Source organism: Ahaetulla prasina, chromosome 4 (genome assembly GCF_028640845.1).
Source record: "Ahaetulla prasina isolate Xishuangbanna chromosome 4, ASM2864084v1, whole genome shotgun sequence".
In the NCBI taxonomy this organism is placed as follows: Eukaryota; Metazoa; Chordata; class Lepidosauria; order Squamata; family Colubridae; genus Ahaetulla; species Ahaetulla prasina.
Genome location: NC_080542.1, coordinates 25695389 through 25722565, shown reverse-complemented (window position 1 = coordinate 25722565; position 27177 = coordinate 25695389). Strand labels below are relative to the sequence as shown.

Genomic DNA, 27177 nt, shown 5'->3' with positions numbered 1-27177 from the left:
GGGAAACTAGATTCACTTAAGAACGGTGTGACTAACTTAACAGCTGCAGTGGTAGTGATGGTCAATTCTGTTTGTAAGTCGAGGACTACCTGTACAATACTGGAATTAAGGCTGGTGACTTTCAGAGTGCCTGAAAATGAGGCTGAGTAGATTCATAGTTTAGCAGCTGCTGCACTGCAGCGTCTGCTCCTGCTACCTTGGGAACTGGCACTGCATTTGCCTGCTTCAAATAGTAAGATGCTATGATGGAAAAAGATAGCATTCAACTCCTAGAGTTGATGTTTTGGTTTTTTTTGTCTAGAATGGATCTGCAATTGGATAGACTGATGTTCCAATCTCCTCAAAGCTTTCTAAGCCAAATTAACTGCCAGTCCAAATTATCTGTTGGGATTATTGAGAAGGAAAAACTTCAGAGGCTTCACAGCTTGTTTGGAGCCACTTGGGTGAAAGAGCAAGACACAGATGTAATTAACAACAGGGTAGGGGAAATTATTCTCGCTCACAGTTTGCTTCTGCATCATCTCAACACAGCTCTTAATATTCATTTATTCGCAGGTGCAGTTCTTAAAGACTGCAGTCAGTCCAGAATATTCTTGATATTTTACCTAGTAAGCAAGATACCAACAAAGATGTTAGAGTAGCAGTTCAGAAAGGTTCCTGGTTTCAAAGAATCTTCTCTTGTTCTCATCAGCCTACCACATTCTATAGAAAGTTCACAAAGTATTAGGTTAAACAATGTTCTACTGAGGGTGATGAGCCTCATTGTCCCTCTCTGTGAAATGGACACACAACCAACAGCTTTAACCTGCAAAGGGATAGGGGGATTAGAGAGGTAGTAGGCAAGCCATCTTATGATAAATTTTCATTGTTGTCTTCCACTGTTGGTTTGCTTATGGAGGAAGCCAGAGGCAACTGTGCATTTGAAATGACTGCCTATTTAGGGAACATATCCAGGGAAGAATCCAACCAACTTGGTAACACATGAAGAGGGATTGGTTCCACCCCCTTGCATTATTGGGGAACAGGTTTAGCTGTTGTATGAAGGGGCCTGGAGTACAGGATTAAGTTGTTGCTATCCCATCTTAAATGAAGATATCTCATCAATATTGAGATATTAAAAGACCAGTTACCATGCAGGAAGCAAGTTATACTGCATCCGACAGATAAAATCAGTATTTCTCAAACTTGTGAACTTTCAGGTGTGTGGACTTCAACTCTGGGAGTAGAATTCTGAGAATTGAAGTTCATGCATCTGAAAGCTCACAAGATTGAGATAAGATTGTCTCAGAAGCATGCATTCTCCTTCTTCTTTGATCTGACAATTGAGACACTGATCAACAAACAGTGATTTTCAGCAAGAAGCTATTTTATTAAAAGACCATTAAAAAAGTTAGTGTAAAAGAAAACCTAGGTAGCCTCAGGGACTTCCATCTCTGGTGGAATTATCTCACGGGGGTTATCTGTAACCTCCTGGTCTCCAAGTTGAAACAACAAAAAAGTTTTTTTGTCTGTTTCTTCAACTGGCACAAATCCTGCATCTCTTGCCAGACGAGTCACTCGGGAGGAGAACTCGGATACTTGTTCTTTGTGGAGGTCAGGCAAGAAGCTACAAGAAGGACACACAAATCAACAAGGAAAGGCTGTGAGCTCTTTGTGTCTTGATAGCCATTCAGTTGTCCAGCTTATACATCAAGCTGCTCTAATTAAGGATAAAAATATAATTCCATTATTTTTTTCTCGGTCATTTGTTTTAATACAAATGCTTAATGAGCAAACAATGTATTCACTCAGTAGAGAAACCAGACCCTTATTGCATTAGTCTGTAATGTAATAAGACAGTTTTCAAAAGATGTAAGATTTACAATGGAAAAAATTGTAACCCAGGAGACTGAAACAAAATCTATTTCACACACAAACAAGATTTACAGTCCAAAGGCAGAAACAACAGCTAAAAACCATATCAGCAGCCATGAGAGTTAGGAGGAAATTGTCTTTAGCTCTTATTCACGCAATCAGTTTTGCCATATTCTTTTCTTGTCCTGGAGCTGGGAAGAACTCCTACTGCCCTCAGTTTTGCTGTCCTCCTAACTACCACTGATGCTCATCCAGAAAAGGACTTTGTTGAGCTGCTATATGTACAGGTGCACCATACAATGTTGTAAGGGCAGCGATGGGTGGCTTACTGTGGTTAAATCTGAATGTCATCAACTGTGATAAAGGATATAACCAGTCACTCCTCCATAGATTATATCCTGAGATGGTCCTTGCCCACTCCAAGTACTCCTCATCCAATCAACTTCTTTCCTACTTCCCCCTTCCCAAATTGTCAGTCTATCGATCATTAGAGGGGAGCAAGGGGTTAACTTTTCTTGAGCACCTCCTAGTGGTTGCTTGAAATGTGTGACCCGGATGCAGCTGCTGTAGAAGCGTTTTTTAAAGTCTTTGGAGCCTGTGGGGGGAATTTCTTAGCTATGAAGATTCTTAGTGATCCAGGTCATAGTTGTCCCAAAGGAGATTTTTCAGGAGGCAAACTGGACTTTCTTGTTTTTCTTTGAAGATGTTTCACTTCTCATCCAAGCAGCTTCTTTAGCTCTGACCGGATGGTGGGAAATGGAAGGATTTTTACTATTTATACAAACTGAGCAAAGTGGTATGTACAGTACAATGCAGTGAGCCATGTGCAGATCTATACATTGGGGAAACAAAACAACCACTTCATAAATGCATGGCACAACTTAGGAGAGAAAACCCATCAGGACAAGATTCAGCAGTCCATCTGCACTTAAAAAAACAAAAGCCACTCCTCTGAAAACAGCAAAGTCTACATTTTGGACAGAGAGGCCATATATATTAAAACTGAACAGTTTTCTCTTAACAGAGGGGGAGGGATATGACATCATCTGTTTTCAGTCTACAAAACAGTCACTTCAACAGTTCCAAGAAGCTTCCGCACCCTTTTGTACCATTCAGGTGACCCTAAGGACACAGACACACCTCCAAGTGGCCTCAACGATACACTAAAAGAACGCAAATGACCAGCCTACAAGGAGTCTACAAGGAATATAAATCCTTCCATTCCCCCCCATCCAGTCAGAGCTGAAGAAACTAACAGCTTTGGAAGCCATATTAGGCCTCTGCAGGACAGGGTTTTCTGGAATGCTGACAGAAGCTTCTTGGATGAGAAGCAAAATGTTCTTCAAAGAAAAACCAGAAAATGCAGTTGCCTCTTGAAAAAACCAACTTTGGGACAGCTATTGGATACTCTCTTGTACATCCAGCACAAAGGTACCCCAGACCACCCACTATATTATATCAATATTGGGGATGTTGAAATGGTCTTCAACAACAGGATTTGCAGTATATATGTACAGTGTCCATCTTTTGGCTGCTTTGATCTGATTGTTCAAAGCTGCCCATTTGAAAGCACACATACACGTAGGAGGTAATGCTGAGTTGTAGGCACAAATTGGATAAAGCTAATTCCACAGCAGACTTGCTGGACCATTTGGACCTAAAACAGACCAAAAATTTCAACTGCATAATCTCAGGTCACCATGACATCAATAGAGTCATTAAACTTTACACACCACAAACCACCACCAAAAAACAAAAACAAACACCAAATTACCCATATCAATAAAAAAAAACGCAATTCCAAAAAAAAAAAAAATCCCTCTGGAGAAGAAACAAAAAGGGCTATGTAGCAAATTTCAAAAACTGTTACAGAAATATATGCAACCAAATAAAAACTGAATGCACCAATTACGACACCAAGCAAGAAGAAGACCCTCTGCGCACAAATTCCAATCGTGCTTTTTATAATTTTGTGAACAACAAACTTAAAGACTCGAGATCCATCCCACCACTAAAAGAATCTAGCGGCAAAGAATATAATGATGAAACGGTTAAAGCAAACCTCTTCAACACATTCTTTGGGTCAGTCTTTGTTAACAGTAATGGCTCATACCCAACATTCCGCAATGGTACCAACAATGAGTATAACGATCTAACATCTATAGACTTCACAGAAGATAATGCTGAAAAAGCTCTTTGCAAACTGAAACCATCCCTATCTATTGGACCTGATGGACTATGTGCATACTTCTTAAAAAACTTTCCACTAATATAGCAGAACCCCTAAGCATAATCTTTGAAAAAGCTTTCACGACCAGTTCCCTTCCCAAACTTTGGTCACTAGTTACGATCATCCCTGTCTTCAAAAAAGGAGACCTCAGCCTAATTGAAAATTACAGACCAATCTCTCTATGCTTCGTCACCTGCAAAGTAATGGAATCTATCATCAACCAATCCATTACCCTCCACCTAGAAACAAACAACCTACTCTCTAATAAACAATTTGGTTTCAGAAAACAATTATCATGTAACTTACAACTTCTTCACTGCAAAAACATATGGACTACAAATCTTGATCAGGGCAAAGTAATAGATGGGATCTACCTAGACTTCTGTTAAGCTTTTGACTCAGTGGTACATGACAAACTTCTCTAAAACTAAAATCCTACGGCATTTCAGGACCCCTCCATAATTGGATAACAGCTTTCCTGTCAACCAGACAACAAGTGGTCAAAATTGGCAAGGCTCTATCAAATCCTGTTCCTGTCAAAAGTGGCATTCCCCAAGGCAGCGTTCTTGGACCAACACTCTTCATATTATACATTAATGATCTCTGTGACCATATCACAAGTGATTGTGTTCTTTTTGCTGACAACGTCAAACTATTTAACACCACCAACAATACAACTACCCTTCAAAAAGACCTTGACTTTGTATCTGAATGGTCTAAAACTTGGCAACTCCAAATCTCAACCAGCAAATGCTCAGTCTTACATATTGGAAAAAAGAACCTAAACACTAAGTACAAGCTTGATGGACATTACCTTACAGATGACCCCCACCCTGTTAAAGACCTTGGAGTTTTCATATCAAATGATCTAAGTGCCAAAGCACACTGCAACTACATCGCAAAAAAGGCTTTAAGAGTTGTAAATCTAATCTTGCGTAGCTTCTTCTCCAGAAACACTACACTACTAACCAGAGCATATAAAACATTTGCTAGACCAATTTATGAATACAGCTCGACTGTCTGGAACCCATACCACATTTCTGACATCAATACAATTGAATGTGTCCAGAAATATTTTACAAGAGTTCTCCATTCCTCGGAATACAACAAAATACCTTATGCCACCAGAAATCCTGGGCTTAGAAAATTTAGAACTACGCCGCCTTCGACATGATCTGAGTTTAACTCATAAAATCATCTATTACAATGTCCTTCCTGTTGAAGACTACTTCAGCTTCAATTGCAACAATACACGAGCACACAATAGATTTAAGCTTAATGTTAACCGCTCCAATCTTGATTGCAGAAAATATGACTTCAGTAACAGAGTTGTTAATGCTTGGAATAAACTACCAGACTCTGTGGTCTCTTCCCAAAATCCCCAAAGCTTCAACCAAAAACTGTCTACATTTCTAAGAGGTCTGTAAGGGGCGTGCATAAGAGCACAAGCGTGTCTACCATTCCTGTCCTATTGTTTCCTTTTGTTATATCCAATTAATATTGTTATTACATACTTCTTCTTGAAAGACAGTACTCAAGAAAAATATTTAAATGAATGGAAGAACTGGATTGACTATATTCAAAATAGATATCAGATTAAGAAATTTCGGATTGCCTTTGAATGAAGGATGTTGTTTTTGATTTTAATGGAAGAAGTCAGGTTATGTGAGAGAGAAGGATTATAATTGTGTTAGATTTTAAAAATTTAATGTATGACTGTTTTGTTTAATGAACTATACCTTGTGTTTGCTCCGGGAAGTCCGGGGGGGGGGGTTTGGAGGGAGGGGGGGAGGGGGAAAATTTTAATTGTTGTTGTAAAACTTTTTCAATAAAAAAAAAATATTGTTATTACATACTCATATATATATGCTTATGTATTGTATACATATATACATGTAATACATGTATTACATGCTTATGCTTATATATACATATATAATAATAATAATAATAATAATAATAATAATAATAATAATAATAATAATAATAATAATAATAATAATAATGATGTTTTAATTTGTATACCGCCCTTCTCCCGAAGGACTCAGGGCGGTGAACAGGTAAATAAAATACAGACAGAAATACATCATAATTAAAACAACCCTTAAAAAACTGATTCAAATTTGCCAATAATTTAAAATAACCTTACACCCCATAAAATTACAAAAATTTAAAACCCATCAAAATTCCATTAAAATTTAAAATTTAGAATTTAAAATCAGGCCAGTCCAGCCATACGAAATAAATAGGTTTTAAGTTCGCGGCGAAAGGTCCTAAGGTCAGGTAGTTGTTGAAGCCCGAGGGGAAGCTCGTTCCACAGGGTAGGAGCCCCCACAGAGAAGGCCCTCCCCCTGGGGGCCGCCAGTCGACACTGTTTGGCTGACGGCACCCTGAGGAGTCCCTCTCTGTGGGAACGCACCGGACGCTGGGAGATAGAAGCCGGCAGTAGACGGTCCCGTAAGTAACCCGGTCCTAAGCCATGGAGCGCTTTAAAGGTGGTAACCAATACCTTGAAGCGCACCCGGAAAACAACAGGTAGCCAGTGCAGTCTGCGCAGGATAGGTGTTACGTGGGAGCTCCGAACCGCTCCCTCAATAACCCGTGCAGCCGCATTCTGGACTAGCTGAAGTCTCCGGGTGCTCTTCAAGGGGAGCCCCATGTAGAGAGCATTGCAATAGTCCAGACGAGAGGTAACAAGAGCATGAGTGACCGTACATAGGGCATCCCAGTCCAGGAAGGGACGCAACTGGCGGATCAGGTGAACCTGATAAAAAGCTCTCCTGGAGACGGTCGTCAAATGATCTTCAAAGGACAACCGACCATCCAGGAGCACGCCCAAGTTGCGTACCTTCTCCATCGGGGCCAATGACTCGCCCCCGATAGACAGCCGCATCTGCAGCTGACTGTACCGAGGTGCCGGCATCCACAGCCACTCCGTCTTGGAGGGATTAAGTTTGAGCCTGTTCCTCCCCATCCAGACCCGTACGGCTTCCAAACACCGGCACAGTACTTTGACAGCTTCGCTGGGGTGGCCCGGGGTGGAAAAGTACAGCTGAGTATCATCAGCGTACAGTTGGTATCTCACCCCAAAGCCACTGATAATCTCACCCAGCGGCTTCATATAGATGTTGAACAGGAGGGGTGAGAGAATCGACATATTATACATTATACGTCGCCAAGACACTTCCAATTTTACGCGGGAGAAAACCCGAATAATCAAAGACCTACATACAAACACCCGCGAAAACCTCAGAAAATAAATATATATATATGCTTATATATACTTATATATATATTTCTGTGTGACAAAAATAAATAAATAAATAAATAAAAATGTACCCCAGATTATCCACACAGAAGTGCTTTGACTCGGCATGAAATGGAAAACTTCTCTTTTACAAGACATTTAAAGTTCTCTTTAGCAACAGGCTGATGAGATAAGAAAGAATGATAAATGGGCATACATGCCAGGGCAACAAGGCTGTGTAGGAAGATTCTTAACTTGGTATCAAAAACTCAACAAGACAAGCTCCTGAAAAGTTTTTACAACTGTGATGTCATTGCAGGAAGGCTTGTATTCTACTTACAAACTTTCTAACTTTTGAGGACATGTCTGTATATAACTGATGCCCTCAAAAGAATGGGCAAGTCCACACATGGAGATACATCAAAATATACAAGTTGAAATGGACAGTGGTTTTCTCCCAAACTCTCCTTCAAAAATAATTTATCCAAAAGAACTTTTTTCGTATCTACTTAACTAGCAATTTTTGTGACTTCTTCAATATTTCAGATTTCAATTATAAGTTGCAAACTCATCATTAAGAAGCTTCTGCTGAAGTAGGCCACTGGTTTATCTGATTTATATTAGCCTTGTTCTCAGCCTACGTATTCTAAAATTTGGTGGTGGTAGACTAACATCTGCTTTGATGGCTTTCTCCTTCTTCATGTCCTGCAGATGAGTGGATTTCAACTCCCATAATTCCCACAAACGATGACTAAAAATTAACTGAACGAAGTTGTAAATTTTTGTATAAATGTATTATAGAATTTGTTCATGAAGTTGATTGTCCCAGATTACCCAATATAAATCTGTACAGGTAGTCCTTGACTAACAACCGTTTGTTTTGTGACTGTTCAAAGTTACAACAGCTGACTTCTGGTTGATGTTGCAGCGGGAATGGCTGGAAAATGACAGAGCTCTGCTGGGCTTCGTGAAATGTAGCTGGCAACTGCTTGCCGGGAGACCCTATGGGGTCAAACTGCCCTGGTGGGGTGATGAGGAAAGGAGAGGCGCTTTGTTGATCACAAGGAAACAGCAATTTCCTCGTTCATCCAAAGAAAGCTCTCCCAAACGGCAGCAGGGATGACAGCCATTTTGGTCAGTCACAAGCAGGGACAACTGGGACATTAAGATCTTGTGCTGGGGTGGTCCGTTGACAGAACAGTAAAACTGGTTGAGATAATTTCCAACTTTTACCCCAAAGATTTAACTCAAGTAAAAAATATCAAAAAACAATCTCCGAACATTAAGAAAACGTTGATTGGATTTATGGAGAAGGATTAAAGACTAAAAATCAAAGAGAAAGATTAAAGATTGAAGACTCAGACACAAAAGAAATATCTAAAGGATGTTTTAAAACACAGAAAGCTTGGAAAAAGTCAGACAACATTATGAAAAGTGATTATTGGGAGAAATTGCTTTTCCAAACTCTATCTTTAACACCCCCCTGAATGGTTGACAGTCAGCTATTTTGACTTTTACACTCTGTTGAAAGCTGGAATTGGGAGCAGGGGAGCCATCTACTGGAGGAAAAAGATTACCGCAACGAGGGAAATTTGAGTGAAAGTGATGAAAGGTGAGAAAGCAAACAACACCTGGAAGGCTATTTGACCTTGACTTTATCTTAGTAGGTGATTTGGAGGCTTGGAAATATTTACTGAGCTATTTGAAGATTTTTAAGACAATTTGAATTATAAATATTAAAACTTTATTGAACTGTTCATTGAAAGGTGGATCTGAAAGATTTGAGGAAACCTGGTGGGCCAAGCTGGATTTGATTTATTAACATCATTTGACAGTTCATCCTATGAGACAAAAGAAGAAAAGCGAAGGAAAAGGGGGAAAAAAGAAAAAGAGAAAAAGAAGAAAAGACAAATAAGACTTTAAAATTTGGACAACTGGGAAGCTGTAAACTGGAAACTATAAAGACTGTAAAATATAAATTTATAGCTTTTAATGATTAGAAAGCTAGGGGACTTGGAGGAATAATTCTGGAATTGAATTTTAAATTATTAATAAATTTTATTAATAATTGACTTTTTTGGAGTTTTTAGATATTGGGATACTGGAATATTATATATATATATTGAGTAATTTTTAATATATTAATTTGTTACAAAATGACTCAGCAGGAGACAATAAAGTTCTATGAAGAAATGTTAGTGATGATTAAAAGTTTTTATGAAAATGTGACAAAGAATCATAAGGAGATGATGGGATTGTTCAAAGATAAAGAGGTGAGTGTAGAAGACCTTCAGCAAATGGTGGGAAAAGATGAACATAATATTCAGAAGACAGATGAAGAAATTAGAAGGACTGTGGAGGAGACAAATCAAAATAAGTTATAAGAAGACAAAAACATTGAAAAGACAGTAACAATAAATACTAAGAATCAAATAGATAATTCCTTAACAGCTTACAATAGCACAGAGGAAAAAAGGACCTCAAAAATAATAAAAGGGTTATGAATGGGCATTTAAATGATGCAGCAGAAAGAGATAAGGGGTAAAGCAGAGGGAACATTCAGTCTATATAAAAATGTTAGAAAGAAATATAGGATCCCAAGAGAGAAATATAAAAGAATCATCAAAAAGTCAATAAAGGATAAAAATCTAAAAAGGCTGAGAGATGACGGATAGAGACATAATACTTGTAATATTGTGACTGTATTAAACACTAATAGAAATGAACATAAAGTATAAACTGTGAAAATAGTAACATATATACAGATATATAATAGAAATTATTATAACCACAAATATATTAGGTTAGGAGGTGGAAGACTATGATTAAGTATATTTAAATGATTAATTTTGATTAACAGTGTGCAAAAATATACTGGAATTTATAGCTTTTATGGATTACAAATTCAGGGGACTTAGTCCCAGGACTGATTAAATTTTACTAATAATTGGTTTTATTGGTGTTTATAGAAAACTGAGTTATTGGAAATAGACAATAGAATAGAATAACAGAGTTGGAAGGGACATTGGAGATCTTCTAGTCCAACCCCCTGCTTAAGCAGGAAACCCTACACTTCTTTAGACAAATGATTATTCAACATTATAATATATATATAAACAAGTGTTGGAGCATTCACAACTTCTGGAGGCAAGTTGTTCCACTGATTAATTGTTCTAACTGTCAAGAAATTTCACCTTAGTTCTAAGTTGCTTCTCTCCTTGATTAGTTTCCATCCATTGCTTCTTGTCCTACCCTCAGGTGTTTTGGAGATTAGCTTGACTCCCTCTTCTTTGTGGCAACCCCTGAGATATTGGAACACTTCTATCATGTCTCCCCTACTCCTTCTTTTCATTAAACTAGATATACCCAGTTTCTGGTATATAGATATACCCAGTTTCTGCAACTGTTCTTCATATGTTTTAGCCTCCAGTCCCCTAATCATCTATGTTGAAACTTGAGTAATACTTATTTATTTATTTATTTATTTATTTATTTATTTATTTATTTGTCAATCATATATAAGGTAACAGGTAAAAGTATAAACATAATTTGGATAGATGAAAAGAGTAAGTAAAAAAGAAATATTAGGACAGGGACGGTAGGCACACGGGTGCATTTTATGCACGTTAAAATATTAGTGATTTAACAGGGGTCAACAAGCACATTGTATGAAGAAATGTAGTTGATGTTTAAATATATTTTTGGAGAAAGTGATAAAGAATCATAAAGAGAGAATAGTACTGTTTAAAGATAAAGCAGTGAATATGGAAGAACCCCAACAAGTGGGGCGGGGGGAGTACAAATTGAGAAAATAGTATTATACATATAAGAATATATTATAATTATAATGAGCATATTAAGGTTAGAAGTTGGAAGATAAAAACTATATATATGTAATCGTATTATTATTGTTAGTACTGTGTAAAAAATGTATTGACCCAGTCATTTTACTGCCCACAAAATATCTTGGTTGTTAAAGCAAAAATACAAATGAAACATATACAAAAAAAAAGTTACAACAGCTGTCAACTCTGAAGTTGAAAAAAATCACTTATGACTCTTTTTCACACGATTGTTGCAGCATCCCTGTGGTCATATGATCAAAATTCAGATGGTTGGCAACCAGTTCATATTTATGATGGTTGTGGTGTTTCAGGGTCATCTGATCCCCCTTTGCAACCATCTGTTAAGCAGTCAATGGGGAAGCTGGGTTATTAACTTAACAATGACAGTGATTCACTTAATAACTATGGCAAAAAAAATAGTAAAATGGGAAAAAATTCACTTAACAAATGTTTCGCTTAGTGACATAAGTTTTGGGATCAATTGTGGTCATAAGTCGAGGACTACTCAGACAACAATGCTGCTGAATAGAAAGAAACATGAGTGACATCAATTCTCAAAAAAATTCAACTCCAATGTAGAATTTGGAGGTTTGTTTTCTTGTCCTGCTGAAAATGAGAGAATGAAAAAAGCAAAACTTACTTTGTTAACTCAGCAATAAGAGTGGCTTTTGGAGCTGACAGCAGGCTCAAATTTGGTTTAAGATAATGCACCATACTATAAAAAAGCAAACAAAGAAGAAATGAATTTAATTGGAAGTAAGTAATCTTCGTCCCTCAACTTGATCTGGAGTGGTCTGTGCAATTATGAGGTTTTTGTCTATTAACTTAGAGAAATATTAATGAAATTTCCCCAAACTTCTACTTGTTTCATTATGCTGACATATACGTGATAATGGTGGCAAAAATTTGCACTGTTATACTGACTGAAATATGTTCTGTCCACATGGTATCTATGGAGGCATGGTTTTAAATATGGATAGCTGTCAGTAATTTTAAAAAATTCATATAGGTAGCCCTTGATTCATGACCACAGTGGAGCTCAGAATTTTGGTCACAAGTTGTTGCAGTAGTATACTGAGTCACCACATTGAGTCAACTTTTGCAATTGTTGTTTTGATGGTCATAAAGTGAGCCATTAATGACCACAGTGAGCCACTGTGGTCATTAAGCGAATCATGTGATAGTTAAGCAAGCCATACGGCTGTTATGCAAGTTCAGCATGTCCAATGGGTGTTTTTTGCCATTTTATGTGAAATGCAATCACATGACTGCGGGGTTGTATGGCAGTTGTAACTCTGAGACAGATCATAAGTAACTTTTTTCAAGGCCGACATTATTATTAATGGTCATTAAGCGACTGGTCATAAATTGAGAACTACCTGTAAAACAGTTTGGAGAGTTGGATATATCATGAAATTTGTGAAACAACCAAATATGATGAATGGGGAAGTGATCCCTTCTAACAAGGCCAATAGCTATTTGGTAACACCACTAATCTAGATAGATCAGCTCCCAGGGATGTTGATTATTTCCCACATCTCAGTAGGAAATCAATAAGGAAGAATCCTGGTTCCCCAGCAGAGAAGTTCCATGCTGCCCTAATCTTACCTGCAAGAAAAGAAGAAGATATTGAAAAGCTGTTGATATTTGGCTTTGTGATGGAGCTCAGGAAGGCACTCAAGAGGCAGGAAATGGACATGGACATCTTCTGTTGCAGGAAGTCCTATAGCATTGGAAAGACACAAACTAGTGAAAAAGGAGAGGAAGAAAAAGAGACGGGCCATGGACTTTAAAGGAATAAATTTGCTCAGCTAGTAAATTCAGATACCTTACCATAAAAGTAGGGTGTTGCAAAAAACAAGAAAGTCCAGTTGCCCCCAGAAAAAGCACCTTTGGGACAAGCTGAAGACTACATTTCAAAAAGTTGTTGGAAAAAGCGCTAGCTTAAAAAGAGGACATGTAAATATGTATCTCAGTAGACTGAGTAAAAACCTCCTGTATATATAGATCTAATAGATAAGGTAGTAGCAGTGCACCAGAAATGGTTTTTGGGGAAGACAAGCGCTAAGGAAAACAAATAGCTGAATAAAAGCAAAGTGATCATCTAATGTTGTACCTTGATGAACGTATCTTTTCTTTTATGTACACTGAGAGCATATGCACCAAGACAAATTCCTTGTGTGTCCAATTACACTTGGCCAATAAAAAAAAATTCTATTCTATTCTATTCTATTCTATTCTATTCTATTCTAATACACAAACTTGAATCATCCTGGTCTCCCTTTTCCTTTAGGAAGCCTCGATCAGGCAGATGTACGTAACAATTTTTAAAAAGTCTGCATTTATAAAGGTGAGATTCTTGGGAAATTATTACCGATGACCATGTATAAAAGCAGAAGCAGCATATAAAACCTCTACAGGTAGTCCTCAACTTACAACAGTTCATTTAGTGACTTTTCAAAGTTTCACTGGCACTGAAAAAAGTGACATAACTATTTTTCACACTTAGGACCATTGCAACATCCCCGTGGTCACATCGTTATAATTTAGATGCTTGGGAACTGACTTATATTTATGATGGTTGAGGGGTCCCAGAGTCATGTCAGTCTTATGATGAGCAAAATCAATGGGGAAGCTAGATTCACTTAACCATCATGTTACTAACTTAACAACTGTAGTGATTCGCTTAACAACTGGCAAGAAAGGTTGTAAAATGAAGCAAAAATTCACTTAACCAATGTTTCACTTAACAACAGAAATTTTGGGCTCAATTGTGGTTGTAAGTCAAAGACTACCCATATTTGTTAAAAGGAAGAGAATGTACCAATTGTGTACCTTTTGTAGCACACAACGCAGGAGAGTCACCTCCACTCTGAAGACCATCATTATCTTTCCCCTGCTCAGATGGGGCTGAAAAGTTATAACGGGTGTGATATCTCAGTTCGTACAATAGGGCAGTGACATTTTGTAAGGAGATTTCTTGGGCATTCTGTGAATGAAAAGATAATCAGCTTGAAAATGTGCACCAGCACAAGATCTTGTTCTGCCTGGTTGCAGCCATAGTTTTCATAAGTATCAATTTCTGTTGCTTGCCCCCCACCCAGAGATGGGTTTCAGCAGGTTCTGACCAGTTCTGGAGAACCAGAAGCGGAAATTTTGAGTAGTTCAGAGAACTGGTAGTAAAAATTCTGATTGGCCCCACCCCCATCTATTCTCTGCCTCCCAAGTCCCAGCTGATTGGGAGGAAATGGGGATTTTGCAGTAACCTTCCCCTGGATTGGAGAGAAAATGCAGATTTTACAGTATCCTTCCCCTGCCATGCCCACCAAGCCACACTCACAGAACCGGTAGTAACAATTTTTGAAACCCACCACTGCCCCCACCGCCCAAGTGTCATGCTTACTTTACTAGGATGGCCATTGATGTTTTTCAGCAGACTGGGATCTTCAGCTTCAATGCCAAATGTGATATATGGGCCAGTGGCAATATCTCCCCAATATCCTCGTGCTGGTATAGGTTCCCCTTTCTAGGAGATGAGAAATTTGAATGAGCTAATTTGGTCTGTAATATCATTCTTATTTATCCCTAATTAATTCCCAGTTACGGTGGGAGATAAAACAGTTATAAAGAGAAAGGGAATGCAGTAGGGCATGCATCTCCAAACTTGGCAACTTTTAAGATTTGTGAACTTCAACTCCCAGAATTCCCCAGCCAGCCAGCCTGGCTAGGGAATTCTGGGAGTTGAAGTCTACAAGTCTTAAAGTTGCCTTAAAATATTTTTAGCAGACAAACAGGAAATATAGTCTAATAGTGAACTTGCTGATTTATGATATGTACCACTCTTTAAATACTGATCAGCTCAGACATTAAATGGCTGGTTGAGGAATTCTGAAAGTTGAAATCTACAAGTCTTAAAGTAGCCAAGTTTGAAGACCCTGCTCTAGGGTTACAAAAGCAAAAAATGAAACCCCTTTTTCCAACTTCTGCTAAAAATTCTGCCTCTTTTAGAAGATGCACAATTAGGCCAATATGGGGAAACACCATTCATTTTGGACCATGGACTCTGGTCTCATGGTGGGAAAACTGACAGTTGTAAATTAGATTTGTGATTGCTTGAGATTCTTTCACATAGGGAACTACAAAGGGTTTCTGACATCTTAAATGCAGTTAGCACAAAACTCTTTGTAGCTTTGAGGCTAAGATTCATCACAAGGAAAGTGGTCTCTCATCCTGTAGAGAAACTTGAGTAAATGGCTGGGAAAATGGGAAAAAAGTAGGACCAAAGAAGATTAGAAATCTGTAGCAATGCTGAAAGATAGCCAACGTTATCCTCTGAGCCCACAACAGATCTGTTACTAGTATATGAGTGTTCATAATCAAATTGCAACAAATTTCTAAGGATTTCTGAAAGAGTGGCTGTGAATTGGATACTTTTGACTTATTTTTTTAAAAAAAATCTAGTAGTGGCTACATGTCATTTTCACTCTGTTGTTACAGCAGCTTTACTAGACTATATCAAACGAAAGTTAAGAGTCTGAGGTAAGGCAACTTTAATTTAATTTCCCCATTCCTTACATCCCCTGTTACTCATTATCATGCAGCATATGCTGCAGTAAAATATGCTGTTTTGAAAAGATAGGATTTTTAAATAACATGTATACAGGTAGTTCTTGACTTACAAACATTTGTTTAATAACTATCTCAAATTATAACGGCACTGAAAAAAGTGACTTATGACAGTTTTTCCACACTTACAACCTTTGAAGCACTCCCATGGTCATGTGACCTAAATTTGAATGCTTGCAAACTGGTTCATATTTATGATGGTTGCAATGTCCCAGGGTCATGTGATTTCCTTTTGCGACCGTCTGACAAATAAAGTGAATGAGGATGACAGATTCACTAAAAAGTGTGTCACTAACTTAACAACTACAATCACTTAACAACTGTGGCAAGGAAGATAGTAAAATGGATCAAAATTCACTTAAAAATGTCTTACTTAGCAACATAAGTCAAGTTGATTGAGTAATAACTGATCCCAATTCTCCACACTCCACACTCTACCTCCAGCCTCCCCATTCTTAGGTTTTAATGTCTGATTTTAATTATTTGTTTTAATTGTGTGTGACCAACTAATCCAAAAAGAACCCCCCACTAAAATCCAAGACAGAGAACAAGAAAACGGCACAGACTTCCTCCCATATATAAAAGACACCACAGACAGAATCAGCAAGATCCTCCACAAACACAACATCAAGACAGCATTCTGCACAAACCGAAAAATATCCACCATCCTAAGAAACCCTAAAGACAAAATTGAGTTAGAAAATCAAGGAGTATATGAAATCCCATGCACCCCCTGCCCCACCACATACATTGGACAAACCAACAGAAGAATAAGTGCACGCATTGAAGAACACAAGAACTCAGTCAAAAAAGAGGAACCAACTTCTTCCCTGGTCCAACACCTTAAAGCCACAGGACACGATATTGACTTTAAAAAGACCAGAACTATCGCCAAAACTGAACACTTTAACAACAGAATAATCAGAGAAGCCATCGAGATAGAAAAACGCCCACACAGCATGAACAAACGAGATGATACCTCCCGCCTACCAGCCATTTGGAAACCCGCCCTTATTGACAAACGAGTCCCTAACATGAGGAATGACACCAGACCCACACTCACTAGTTCCACATAGGATGTCACCACCAAACATCCACCCAGAAAGCAGACCCAAATCCACACTGATCATGAAGCACGACCAAGGACCAGAAGCCAGACTGCAGCTGCAACATTAGCCATTTCAAACCCCTCCAATCTATACATGCAGCAGACAGACACCCACTATGAAGATGTAGCACGATCAAAGACACGAAGCCAAACAGCAGCAATGCAGCTCACCAGCTCAAATCCCCCTGCAACTCAGACTAATCTGAGCACAACCAAGCCCCCACCCAAACAGGACACACCCCAGCCAATCAGAGCACAAAAAAACCCCATCCAATCAGAGCACAGCCAAGCTCCCACCCAATCAGTTCAAATCCTCACTAGCAGTTAAAAAGGAAGAAACAGCTGCAATCACACATTGCTCCCAGAAGCACGAAGCTGAAGCCTGAAGATGACGAATGAGACTTCGTCGAAACGTCGCCAAGACACTTCCAATTTTACGCGGGAGAAAACCCGAATAACCAAAGACCTACATATATATGTATGTATGTATGTATGTATGTATGTATGTATGTATGTATGTATATATATAAACATACATGCATGGCCAATAAATTTTATAAACAAATAAATAGATTTTCGGCTAAGTTGTGATAGTAAGTCAAGGACTATCTGTATTTTACATCATTGTCCAATCAGAACTACATCACACTACCCCTTCTCTCTCTTTACACTTTAGCAATTATCTAGAGCAGTGTTTCTCAACCTTGGCAACTTGAACTTTATTGTGGACTTCAACTCCCAGAATTCCCTTGCCAAGTCCCAGCATCTTAAGAAAATGAAAGGCCTTACGTGTTTGATGAGACGTCCAGATGCTAAGGTTTTGTTGGGGACATCATAGGTGGCTTCTCGCATTTCAAAGGCCATACCTGTATTACGCCAATGGAAAAATTCATGGAAGTTTATTGTTATGGCCTAGATGGGGAAAAAGAACACAGGTAGCCCTCAATTTACGATCACAATTGAGCCCAAAATTTATGTTGCTATGTAAAGTGGTTAAGTGAGTTTTACCCCATTTTATACTTTTCTCGTCACATTTTTAAAGTGAATCACTGCAGTTGTAAAATTAGTAACTATTGTTAAGTGAATCTGGCTTTCCCATTGACTTTGGTTGTCAGCAAAAGATGATCACATGATCCTGGGGTACTGCAATATGAATGCAGTACCCCAGCAAATATGAATATGCAATATAAATATGAACCAGTTTGAAAACATCTGAATGTAAATCACTTGACCATGGGGATGCTGCAATGGTCATAAGTGCGAAAAATGGTCACAAGTCACTTTTTTCAATGCCATTGTAACTTTCAATGGTTACTAAATGGTCTGTTTTAAGTTGAAGACTATTTGTATTGTAAGGGCAGGAGGAGTGCCACTACCATGATTTCTGTAGTCCCACACCCCAAATGTGCTTGGTTAATGTTTCCCCACATTTTAGCTACATACCCCATGCTCGTGCAGTTTCATGGTGAGATCCCAGTCACACACCCCACGGCGAGAGTCATAACGGGTGCCCAGGTATTGCCGGAGACGCAGGTCCCAAAGCTGCTTGATCTGGAAAGCTTGTGGGTCTGGATTCCGCCAGAACTGAAAAATTGCCTCTAATTGGTCCCGCTCCCTGAACTATCCAAACAGGAAAAAGAATTAGGAAGTTGCTGAACCACATGAATGGGGGGGGGAGAGGGAGAAAATTAAGGAGCTAAATACAGAAAAGAATGTTCCCCCCTGCCTTTTCATTACTTTTTTTTAATATTCCCTGCCTCTTTTATGCTTTTAGTAGTTTATCATAAAGTGTTCAGAGTCTCTCTGTGAGGAACAAACAAATAAAAATGTGGAATACAGTAACTTGGATCCACAATCCACGATGTGTGGCTATAGACTGTGGATCCCAAAGAGCCACGACAGCATGGTAAATATGGCTCCTTCACTGATAATAACGTGACTGTTGGATTATTTTGCATTTCACCTTGAGTGCAGAGAAGTCCAAAACAGGGAGATTAGCCAGCTGAAAGTCAGAGTCTGTGATGTAACGGATGAAGAGGGCTGCTTTTTCCTGCAGATAGGCAGCGGTCTGGCTCCGGAGGTGAGTGTTCCCCATTAGTTCCAAGAATGTCTCACCCTTTTCTTGGGTGAAGGAAGACATAGCAAAGAGATATCAGTTATAAGGCATTAAGATTCAATTTTCTGGATCTGCCACCTATCCCCAACCATCAGAGAGTGATCCGGAAGCCCAAGTCAACTGGTTGCAAAAGGAGGGAATGAAGCTAGAGTAGATGAGAAACCATACTTTCTCCTTACCTTGTAGGCCCATTTTGTCTGGAGGCTCCAGAGCCAGGTTCAAAAACAACAGCTGCCGACTTACAGCCTCCAGATTGTTCTCCAGAATGTAGAACTGAGTGAATGAGAGAGGCAATTAGCTGAGCAAAGTGGAAATTTTTCCTCATTACACTGTGAATATCAAAATGGAAACTGCCTTACATCGATTGGACCACTGAGTCATCAAGACCAATTTTTTAAAAGCAGATTAAAAAGATGTGAAACATATCACTGATCTGCAACATCTTATTAAGTTTGTCTCTTAATTAAATAAGACATGCTTAGCACAAAATGAAATATCTGATTGTCTGGCCTGCAGCGCTTCTCAAGCTGGCCTCACTCCTGCCTCCTTACTGGTTTTAAAGCAGAATAACTGATTGATATTTTATCAGTAAAATGGGAGATGTGAATTCTTCTCCAGTTTTTAAAATGAGGAGCCCACTCAAGCTGACAGAAGCAAATATGTCTGTGAATGAGATTGAGTATATGGTGTGCACCAGAGTAATATAAATTGGCAGGTTGTGGAAGAGAGAGAGAGAGAGAGATAGTTGACTGCAGGAAGCTTGAGGCGGTAGGGCTTTTCTTGGGGAGGGGTTCTGTTGTTTATATTTTGGATTTTTTCCTGCACTGTCTGTATTTGTAAATGAAGAAGATATTACAAAAATAGTGCAGCTCTTCAATACTGTTGCATTCCAAAAGAGCAGCAAATCTATCCCTCATTCTTTCCATTACAGATAATGCTTGATTTATGACAATTGATCCCCAATTTTCTATTGCTAAGTGGGGCCTTTGTTAAATGAGTTTTGCCGCATTTTACAACCTTTCGTGCCATAGTTGTTAAGTGAACCACTACAGTTGTTAAGTTAGTAATACAGTTGTTAAGTGAATCTGGCTTCCCTGTTGACTTTATTTGTCAGAAGGTTACAAAAAGTGATCAGAAGACCCCAGGATACTGCGTCCATCATAAATATGAGTCAATTGCCAAGCATCTGAATTTTGATCACATGACCATGGGGATGCTGCAACAGTCGTGTGAAAAATGGTCATAGGTCACTTTTTTCAGTCCTGCTATAACTTTGAATGACCACTAAATGAAATGTTGTAAGTTGAGAATTTGTATTTAGATGTTGAAAACATCCAAACAAGCTTCCTAGAGAGAAATTCTGGATCCTAAGTTTTTCAGCTGGAACCCACTTGGTAAGATCTCAGCCCCTGCATCCTTACACTCTTCTGGAAAATTCTTTTTCCATTATAAAAGCTTTCCCATTTTACTGTTTAACTGGTCCTCTCTACAAACTAATTCACTGTCCAAGAACCACTGCTTCATTCCTATCATAGAGAATTCAATGATTCAAGCAAAGCTCCTATGAGACCAATAACAGGAATTCAAAATTTTCTTTCACAGCCCTGCTCCATTCTCCCCCATCAATCTGCTTGTTATGAAGTGACACTGAAAAATGTTTGCCGTGAGAATCACAGTCGTTGACTCATAGTCTCATGGTGAAGGAAGGGCACCAAAGGACATCCGTGTGAATGTAGGAGTTGCTATGGGGGATTGCAGTGATGTTGCATCTGTGGTCGCACATGCCCTTGTTCCTCTTTGCTTCCACACCTCCACCTCACATGTCAACCACAATTCGCATGAACTTCAGCAGTGTGATGAGCTGAAGGACTATTATTGGTGGACAGCTACCAAAACAGCCCTGTCAAACTCCTCACTATGACAGGAATTAATTAATGTCATCACACATCTTAGGAAAAGGAAAGAAGGAGGCAATAAACCACCATCACTTTATCACATGGGCAAGATGACTTAAATTTGAGAAGAGAACTCATTAATTTTGGTGCCTCTGATATAGCCCAACAAAGAAATTCTTTCCCCTGCAGAAGAAAGTGCAGTTCTTCTCAATCTCCTTGGTGAATTTTAGCTACTGATGATAGACATTTTATGAAAAAGCAACTAAATAGCAGGAAGAATTCTGGTATTTTCTTGATGTTTCAAAACATTCTCAACTGCATCGTCAAGCATTTATGTATCATTGTTTATACTTGCAAAGGCTTTTATAATTTCTGTAGCCAGTCTGTTAGGGTCATTTTTTTTTTTTTTGAAGACTGAATATACTGCAACGGGAATGGACAATTGTGTCTTAAAAATATTTCAAATATTTATTTTTATTTACTAGTACACTTTATTACCTGCCTTCTCCCCATCATGGAAATCAGTAACAGAATAACCGACTTAGAAAGGACCTTGGAGATCTTCTAGTCCAACCCCTATGCATTTCAGACAAATGGTTGTTCAGTCTCCTAAAAACCTCCAGTGTTGAAGCATTCACAACTTCTGGAGGCAAGTCGTTCCAATGGTTAATTGTTTTCACTGTTAGGAATTTCTCCTTAGTTCTAGATTGCTTCTCTGCTTGATTAGTTTCCATCCATTGCTTCTTGTCATGTCTTCAAGTGCTTTGAATAACAGGTTAACCCCCCTCCTCTTTGTGGCAGTCCCTGAGATACTGGAACACTGCTAAGTAACACTGCTAAGTAAATGTTACAATAGTAAAGTTCCTATGCTGTCTCCAGGTCAGACTCAGACTTGTTTTAGTTTTAGCAAGATTGCTACTGCATCATTTTGCATCATGCATCCAAGATTTTTTGTTAAAACAACAAAACTTATCGCAGTTGCAAGCCTATTCCAAGAAAACTCCCATTTTGATGTGTAACTGACAAAACTTTATAGACTAAAGAACAATAAATGAAGACAATTCTAAATTATTTAACAGAATGGCAGTGATTTATTAATGAAAGAAATAATTTGCAAGTCCACTCACAAGCAGAGAAATGCTAATCCTGCAGCAGATGCAAAGAAATCTATATCCTAGCTATAGAATTTGATTTGTCCTGTTGTCGAAATACTATAGGTCAGCAGCCCCAACCTTTTGGGCACCAGCGACCAGTTCCACAGACAGAGGTTTTTCCATGGACCAGAAGGGGTGTGATTTAGTGTACTACCTGCATCCCAGGTATGGGGCTTCACTTGTTTGCCCGGCCCGGTTTCTGGCATGCTGTGGAGTAGTGCTGGTCCATGGCCCAGGTTTGGGGACTCCTGCTATAGGTGTTTTATTAAGTTATTAACAATATTAAATCAGCAAAGTTTAGCCAAATAACCCAAGAAACCATTCAGTCTCTGCAGAAGATAGTGGGAAGGAGGAAATACAAACATAAAATGAGGGCAAATGCAACATAATTATCAGAACAAATCAAAGTGCAAAAGTAGCATAAGGGAATCTGGCATGGAAGGAAAAGGTTACGCACACTGATTTTTCTCCGAGGCTGCCGATGCATCTGACTCATCGTTTTTAGGATGTGTCGTGCATCTATTGATCCCACTAGCAGGATGTTCAGTTCAGGAACGCCATTCTGGGATAGTTTCAGATGCTCCGTGGAGGATTCTAGAGCTACAGAGATAATTAGTATGTTCGTTCACAACTGCCAATATTCTATGTTAAAGTCATATGTTATTTTCCTAATAGGAAAATCCTGTATGTTCAAAAACTGGCAAGGAATGTTTTCATATTGTGCATCTGTAAACAACTGCACATACAGTAAATAGTAATTTGCAGAAATGGAAAATGGCAGAAAGTAGCTGTTTTAACTTTGTGCCATGTAGCAATTACGTTAGCTTCTGTTTAATTATGGAATCAGACAATTTGACTGGAGAATCTAAATCAAGGAGGTACAGCCTTTTTACAACAGTGAGCATGTCGAGATTTGATAGCATATTGTGATTGTTTTCACAAAATGCCCATCGTGGAAGGCTTTGTCTTTTTCTTAAAAAGCTGCCAGGATAGATATTATTCATCAAACTGCCCATTTATTTGAAGGCAAACCAGCTCATTTGGTCTTCTTTTAGGTTTTTTTTTTTCTAGTTAGGAGAGAACATTTTCTGACAAAGCCCTGGGCTAAAATTTTTATTTTTAAAAGATTCTGTCAGGACGATGCAATAACCTTGCAGATCCAGAGCATTTTTTAAAATAAACACAAACCCAGAAAAAGAAATGGATTGCAACATATCAATTTCATATTTTCAATTAAAAACACCTTAAAATTAATAGCAGATAGGATAGGCCTACCTAAAAATATTGATAATGGGTATAAAGGAGGGAGGAGGGAAGAGTAATATTACCACACAGGAGCATCAAGTTGTCTCTCTGTGTGTATATGTATATTTGTGTATTTAACACATATATAGGCTATCATGCAATAGAACATCAGCATCTGGTGGACCAAGAAATATTTTTTATTCAGAGGTAGCTGCTCTCTAAAGGTAGTATCACATTATTGAGCCTGCATATAAGCAGAGACAAGAGAGTTTTTGCTAGTGGAAGCAAAAAGCTCCTTCCACATTTGTGGAATGAGGCTCCAATTTCATAATAAAACATGAAAGCAGAGAGGAAAAAGGAACCCTGCATTTTGGAAAAAGAAGTGACACTTACACATTGCTTGCAAGTTGAGTGCTGGAGAAAACCCCCACCAAGCTGTGGTGCCAAAACCATTGCCAGTACCTGCTGCTAACATGGCTGCAAAGAAAACATATCATAAGAAAAACATAAAATTTAGGAATTATGTTTCAGGAAAACCCACCACAGTTGGCTTACTCTCTTGCTATAATGGTTACGTACTTTTCACATTCTTATACGAACCTGATCTTCCTCTAATAGTGTCACTCTGGGCAGCATGCAAGAGGAACAAACAATAACCAGAACAAATTACCATACATTAAAAAAAGCTATTCGATGTACACATTATAAAATGGCATCCAAACACAGCAAATAAATAACTAGAATGGAATGTCACTCAAATGGATCCAAACAGCAGGTTTTGCCATGAACTTGTTAATCTAAGAAAAACAGCTCTTCTCAGTTTCATCCTTTACCACAGAACTGATCTATCTTATAGGATTGCTATCTCTCATCTTGTGCAAATTGATCCCTATATTTTAAATTTCTTGTGAACAACTCTAGTTCTTGGAATTACTGTATACTTTAATGTTTTTAGACTCTATGAAACTGGAGAAGATGATTAAAAAAATGCTGTTCTTTTGATTTTACTCCTAGGGCAGTTTATTAAGTAGATACCACGTACCTTTCACTGAAAGGCAACTTGACTTACATAATTTGTGAATCAACATAGTTCAGGCTAACCTAAATTCTAAAACTGAAAGGACTTCCTGTTACTTCCAGGGCTTATCTCCATATTTAAGTGACCTGATCATATGCACCTTTGTTCCTAATTCAAGCAAATCTTTTCAAAGAGGACATGAACAGGCATGGAATACAAATCTCTAATTACACCAATTTGCCAAGAATCAAGGATAAGTAAAAGAGCATTTGCACTGAAGGGAAATAAAAATTCACTAGAAGGGATGGGGAAAAAAAATCAGAAGAGAAGGCTTTGCTGTAGCATTTGATATAACATGAAGGCATTTGTCATATTCTGATCCCCACAATGATCTCAGGTAGAGACTAGATTGGTGTCAAGGGACCATCTATCTACTAATATCCAGGACACCCAATTCTTATCCCAGTTTTTCATTTTAATTATTTCAAAAGTGCAAACCCTCTGGAATGAGCTACCACCAGGTATCTGCCAACTCCCTGATCTCCGGACCTTTCGACGCGAGCTGAAAACATTTCTGTTCCATTGCGCAGGACTGGCCTAATGGTTTTTAAATGGGGTTTTTATGGGTTTTATAGTGTCCAGCCAACTTGAATTTTCGCTTTTTAAATTGGTTTTAATTTTTGTATCAATTGTTTTATTCTGGCTGTAAACCACCCTGAGTCCTTTGGGAGAAGGGCAGTATAGAAATTTAAACAATAAATAATAAATAAATAAAATAAAGCTTATAGCAGAATTCATAATGTTAAGACTCCAAAAATTAGCCCAATAAACTGAGTAGGATGATTAGTTTTAGATTTCCTCATCTATTCTGCTTAGCAAGCTGCTTTTAAGATGAAAAAGAAGGCAGCAGTGTAATATGTGATTCTAAGGTTGGGTGGAAAGATAATGCATGGGGCATATATATGACTATTATCATATTGATTTGGACTAGGAGTAAAAATTCAATTTATTCATGTGAATAAATATATAACACTTGCATGGCATAGCCTACCTCTGATGGTCTTAATTCAGTTTTCTCTCTTGGAAGAATTAGGAGTTACGGTTTGAAATGAAAAATGAAACAGAACGATATATATATCATTATATATTGCTGTATTTCAGCAATAAAATATCTGCCAAAGATCACAAATTTATTTTCTGGCCTGTGTAGGAAAAGCTGGGGAAATTCTTTTCTGAAACCCTGATAAAGGGTTTTATCATAAATAATTACAATTGTGAGTTAAGTTAACTAATTATATAGGGCAGATTTTGGGTGCTTTGATTAGTGCTTATTAATCTGTTTTAAAATGGAGCTTCAAATAGATGTAACCAGAAATTGGATCCCACCATTTAATATTGCAATTATAAAATAAGGTGAAAAAGATGAAATAGCTCTAATCTTACTACATTATGGTTTAGCACAATCTTCCAATCCAGCTAATATTACTCTAAATCAGTATTTCTCAAAGTGTTAGGGGTCTATGGGGTCTGTGAAATCAAAATTATTTGCCAGCCTGTATTGAAAAATAGTACATTAAAATCCTATCAAACGATTGTGAGATGGTTGTGGCAGCAAATGCACCAATTTTATTTTTTTAGTATAGTAAATACTGATAAATATAACCCATACTAATAAAAGTTTTTTGGAGTCCTACATAGTTTTAAAACTGGGAAAGAGACCTGGAAGAAAGAAATTTAGGAAACATTCCAAAGGCTTATGTGGGTTATACCTATCAATATTTTCTGTATTAGAAATTAAAATTGAAAAATCTTAAAATATTTATTTATTCAACATTGAGGATGCCTTGAAAGGTCTCAAGAACCCCCAGAGGTTCTCAGACTACAATTTGAAAACTACTGATCTATATCAGTGTTTTTCAAACTTGGCAAGATAGGTGGACTTCAACTCATAGATGTTTGCTGGGGAATTCTGGGACTTGAAGTCTACACATCTTAAAGTTGCCAAATATGAAAAATATTGGCCTGGATAGTTTGTCTGAAACATATATTTATGTAGAATGTGCCACTGAATTCAAACCAACTTATTTCTGAGTAAATTGTAGGCATAATGCACCTAATATGCTATGATATTAGGTAATAGTCTGTGAGAGGAGGATGGGGCAGTACCGTAATGGCAATAAATAGATTTAAAGCAATATATTTGTTGTGCAACAGCATGGCATGACCCTTGACATCTGATATTCATACAAGTTGTCCTCAACTTACCAGAGTTCGTTTAGTGACTGTTCAAAGGTACAACAGCACTGAAAAAAGTGACTTGTGCCTGTTTTTCATACTTATGACCATTACAATATCCCCATGGCTTCCTGATCAAAATTGAGAGGCTTGGCAATGGATTCATATCTATGACGATTGCAGTGATCCGGAGGTCATATGATCCCCTTTTGCCACCTTGTGAGAAGCAAAGTCAATGGGGAAGCCAGATTCACTTAACAACCACGTCACTAACAACTGCAGAGATTCACTTAACAACTGTGGCAACAAAGATCGTAAAACGGGCGAAATTCACTTAAACAGAAATTTTGGGCTCGACTGTGGTCGTAAATCGAGGATTACCTGTACTCTTATTTAGTTGGCCCATCCCTTACCCTGAGTTTCCCTTAACCTTCTCCAGCACTGAACCTCCTCCACTGGATGTATGCCTATTCTGCTCACCGGCACTGAAAATCACTCCGGTCTATTTCGCCATCCCTTCCTCTTCGTTTGCCTTTAAGTGGGGTTACCCGCTTGTTGCCTCCGCTACGATCCTCTGCCGAAAAAGTGGGTCGGCGCAGGTCCC

General features: G+C 38.2%; 1 protein-coding gene across 3 annotated transcripts; it reads right to left on the bottom strand.

Moving 5' to 3' along the window:
* Positions 1–1375: 1375 nt before the first annotated feature.
* DNAAF3 (dynein axonemal assembly factor 3) lies at positions 1376–27177 on the bottom strand. 3 transcript variants are annotated; one of them, XM_058183653.1, is made up of 12 exons: positions 27054–27177; positions 23714–23797; positions 22533–22675; positions 19206–19299; positions 18874–19031; positions 18354–18530; positions 17700–17822; positions 14580–14702; positions 14012–14165; positions 12785–12899; positions 11817–11891; positions 1376–1606 (listed from the first exon to the last, which is right to left on the bottom strand). In XM_058183653.1, exons 2-12 carry the CDS (start codon positions 23793–23795, stop codon positions 1408–1410), a joined length of 1443 nt encoding a protein of 480 aa, XP_058039636.1. In that variant the 5' UTR covers positions 23796–23797; positions 27054–27177; the 3' UTR covers positions 1376–1407. The 3 variants fall into 3 exon arrangements, with proteins under 3 accessions (XP_058039636.1, XP_058039637.1, XP_058039638.1); XM_058183654.1 differs by having other exon boundaries at positions 26987–27167; XM_058183655.1 differs by lacking the exon at positions 1376–1606 and adding an exon at positions 1880–2592.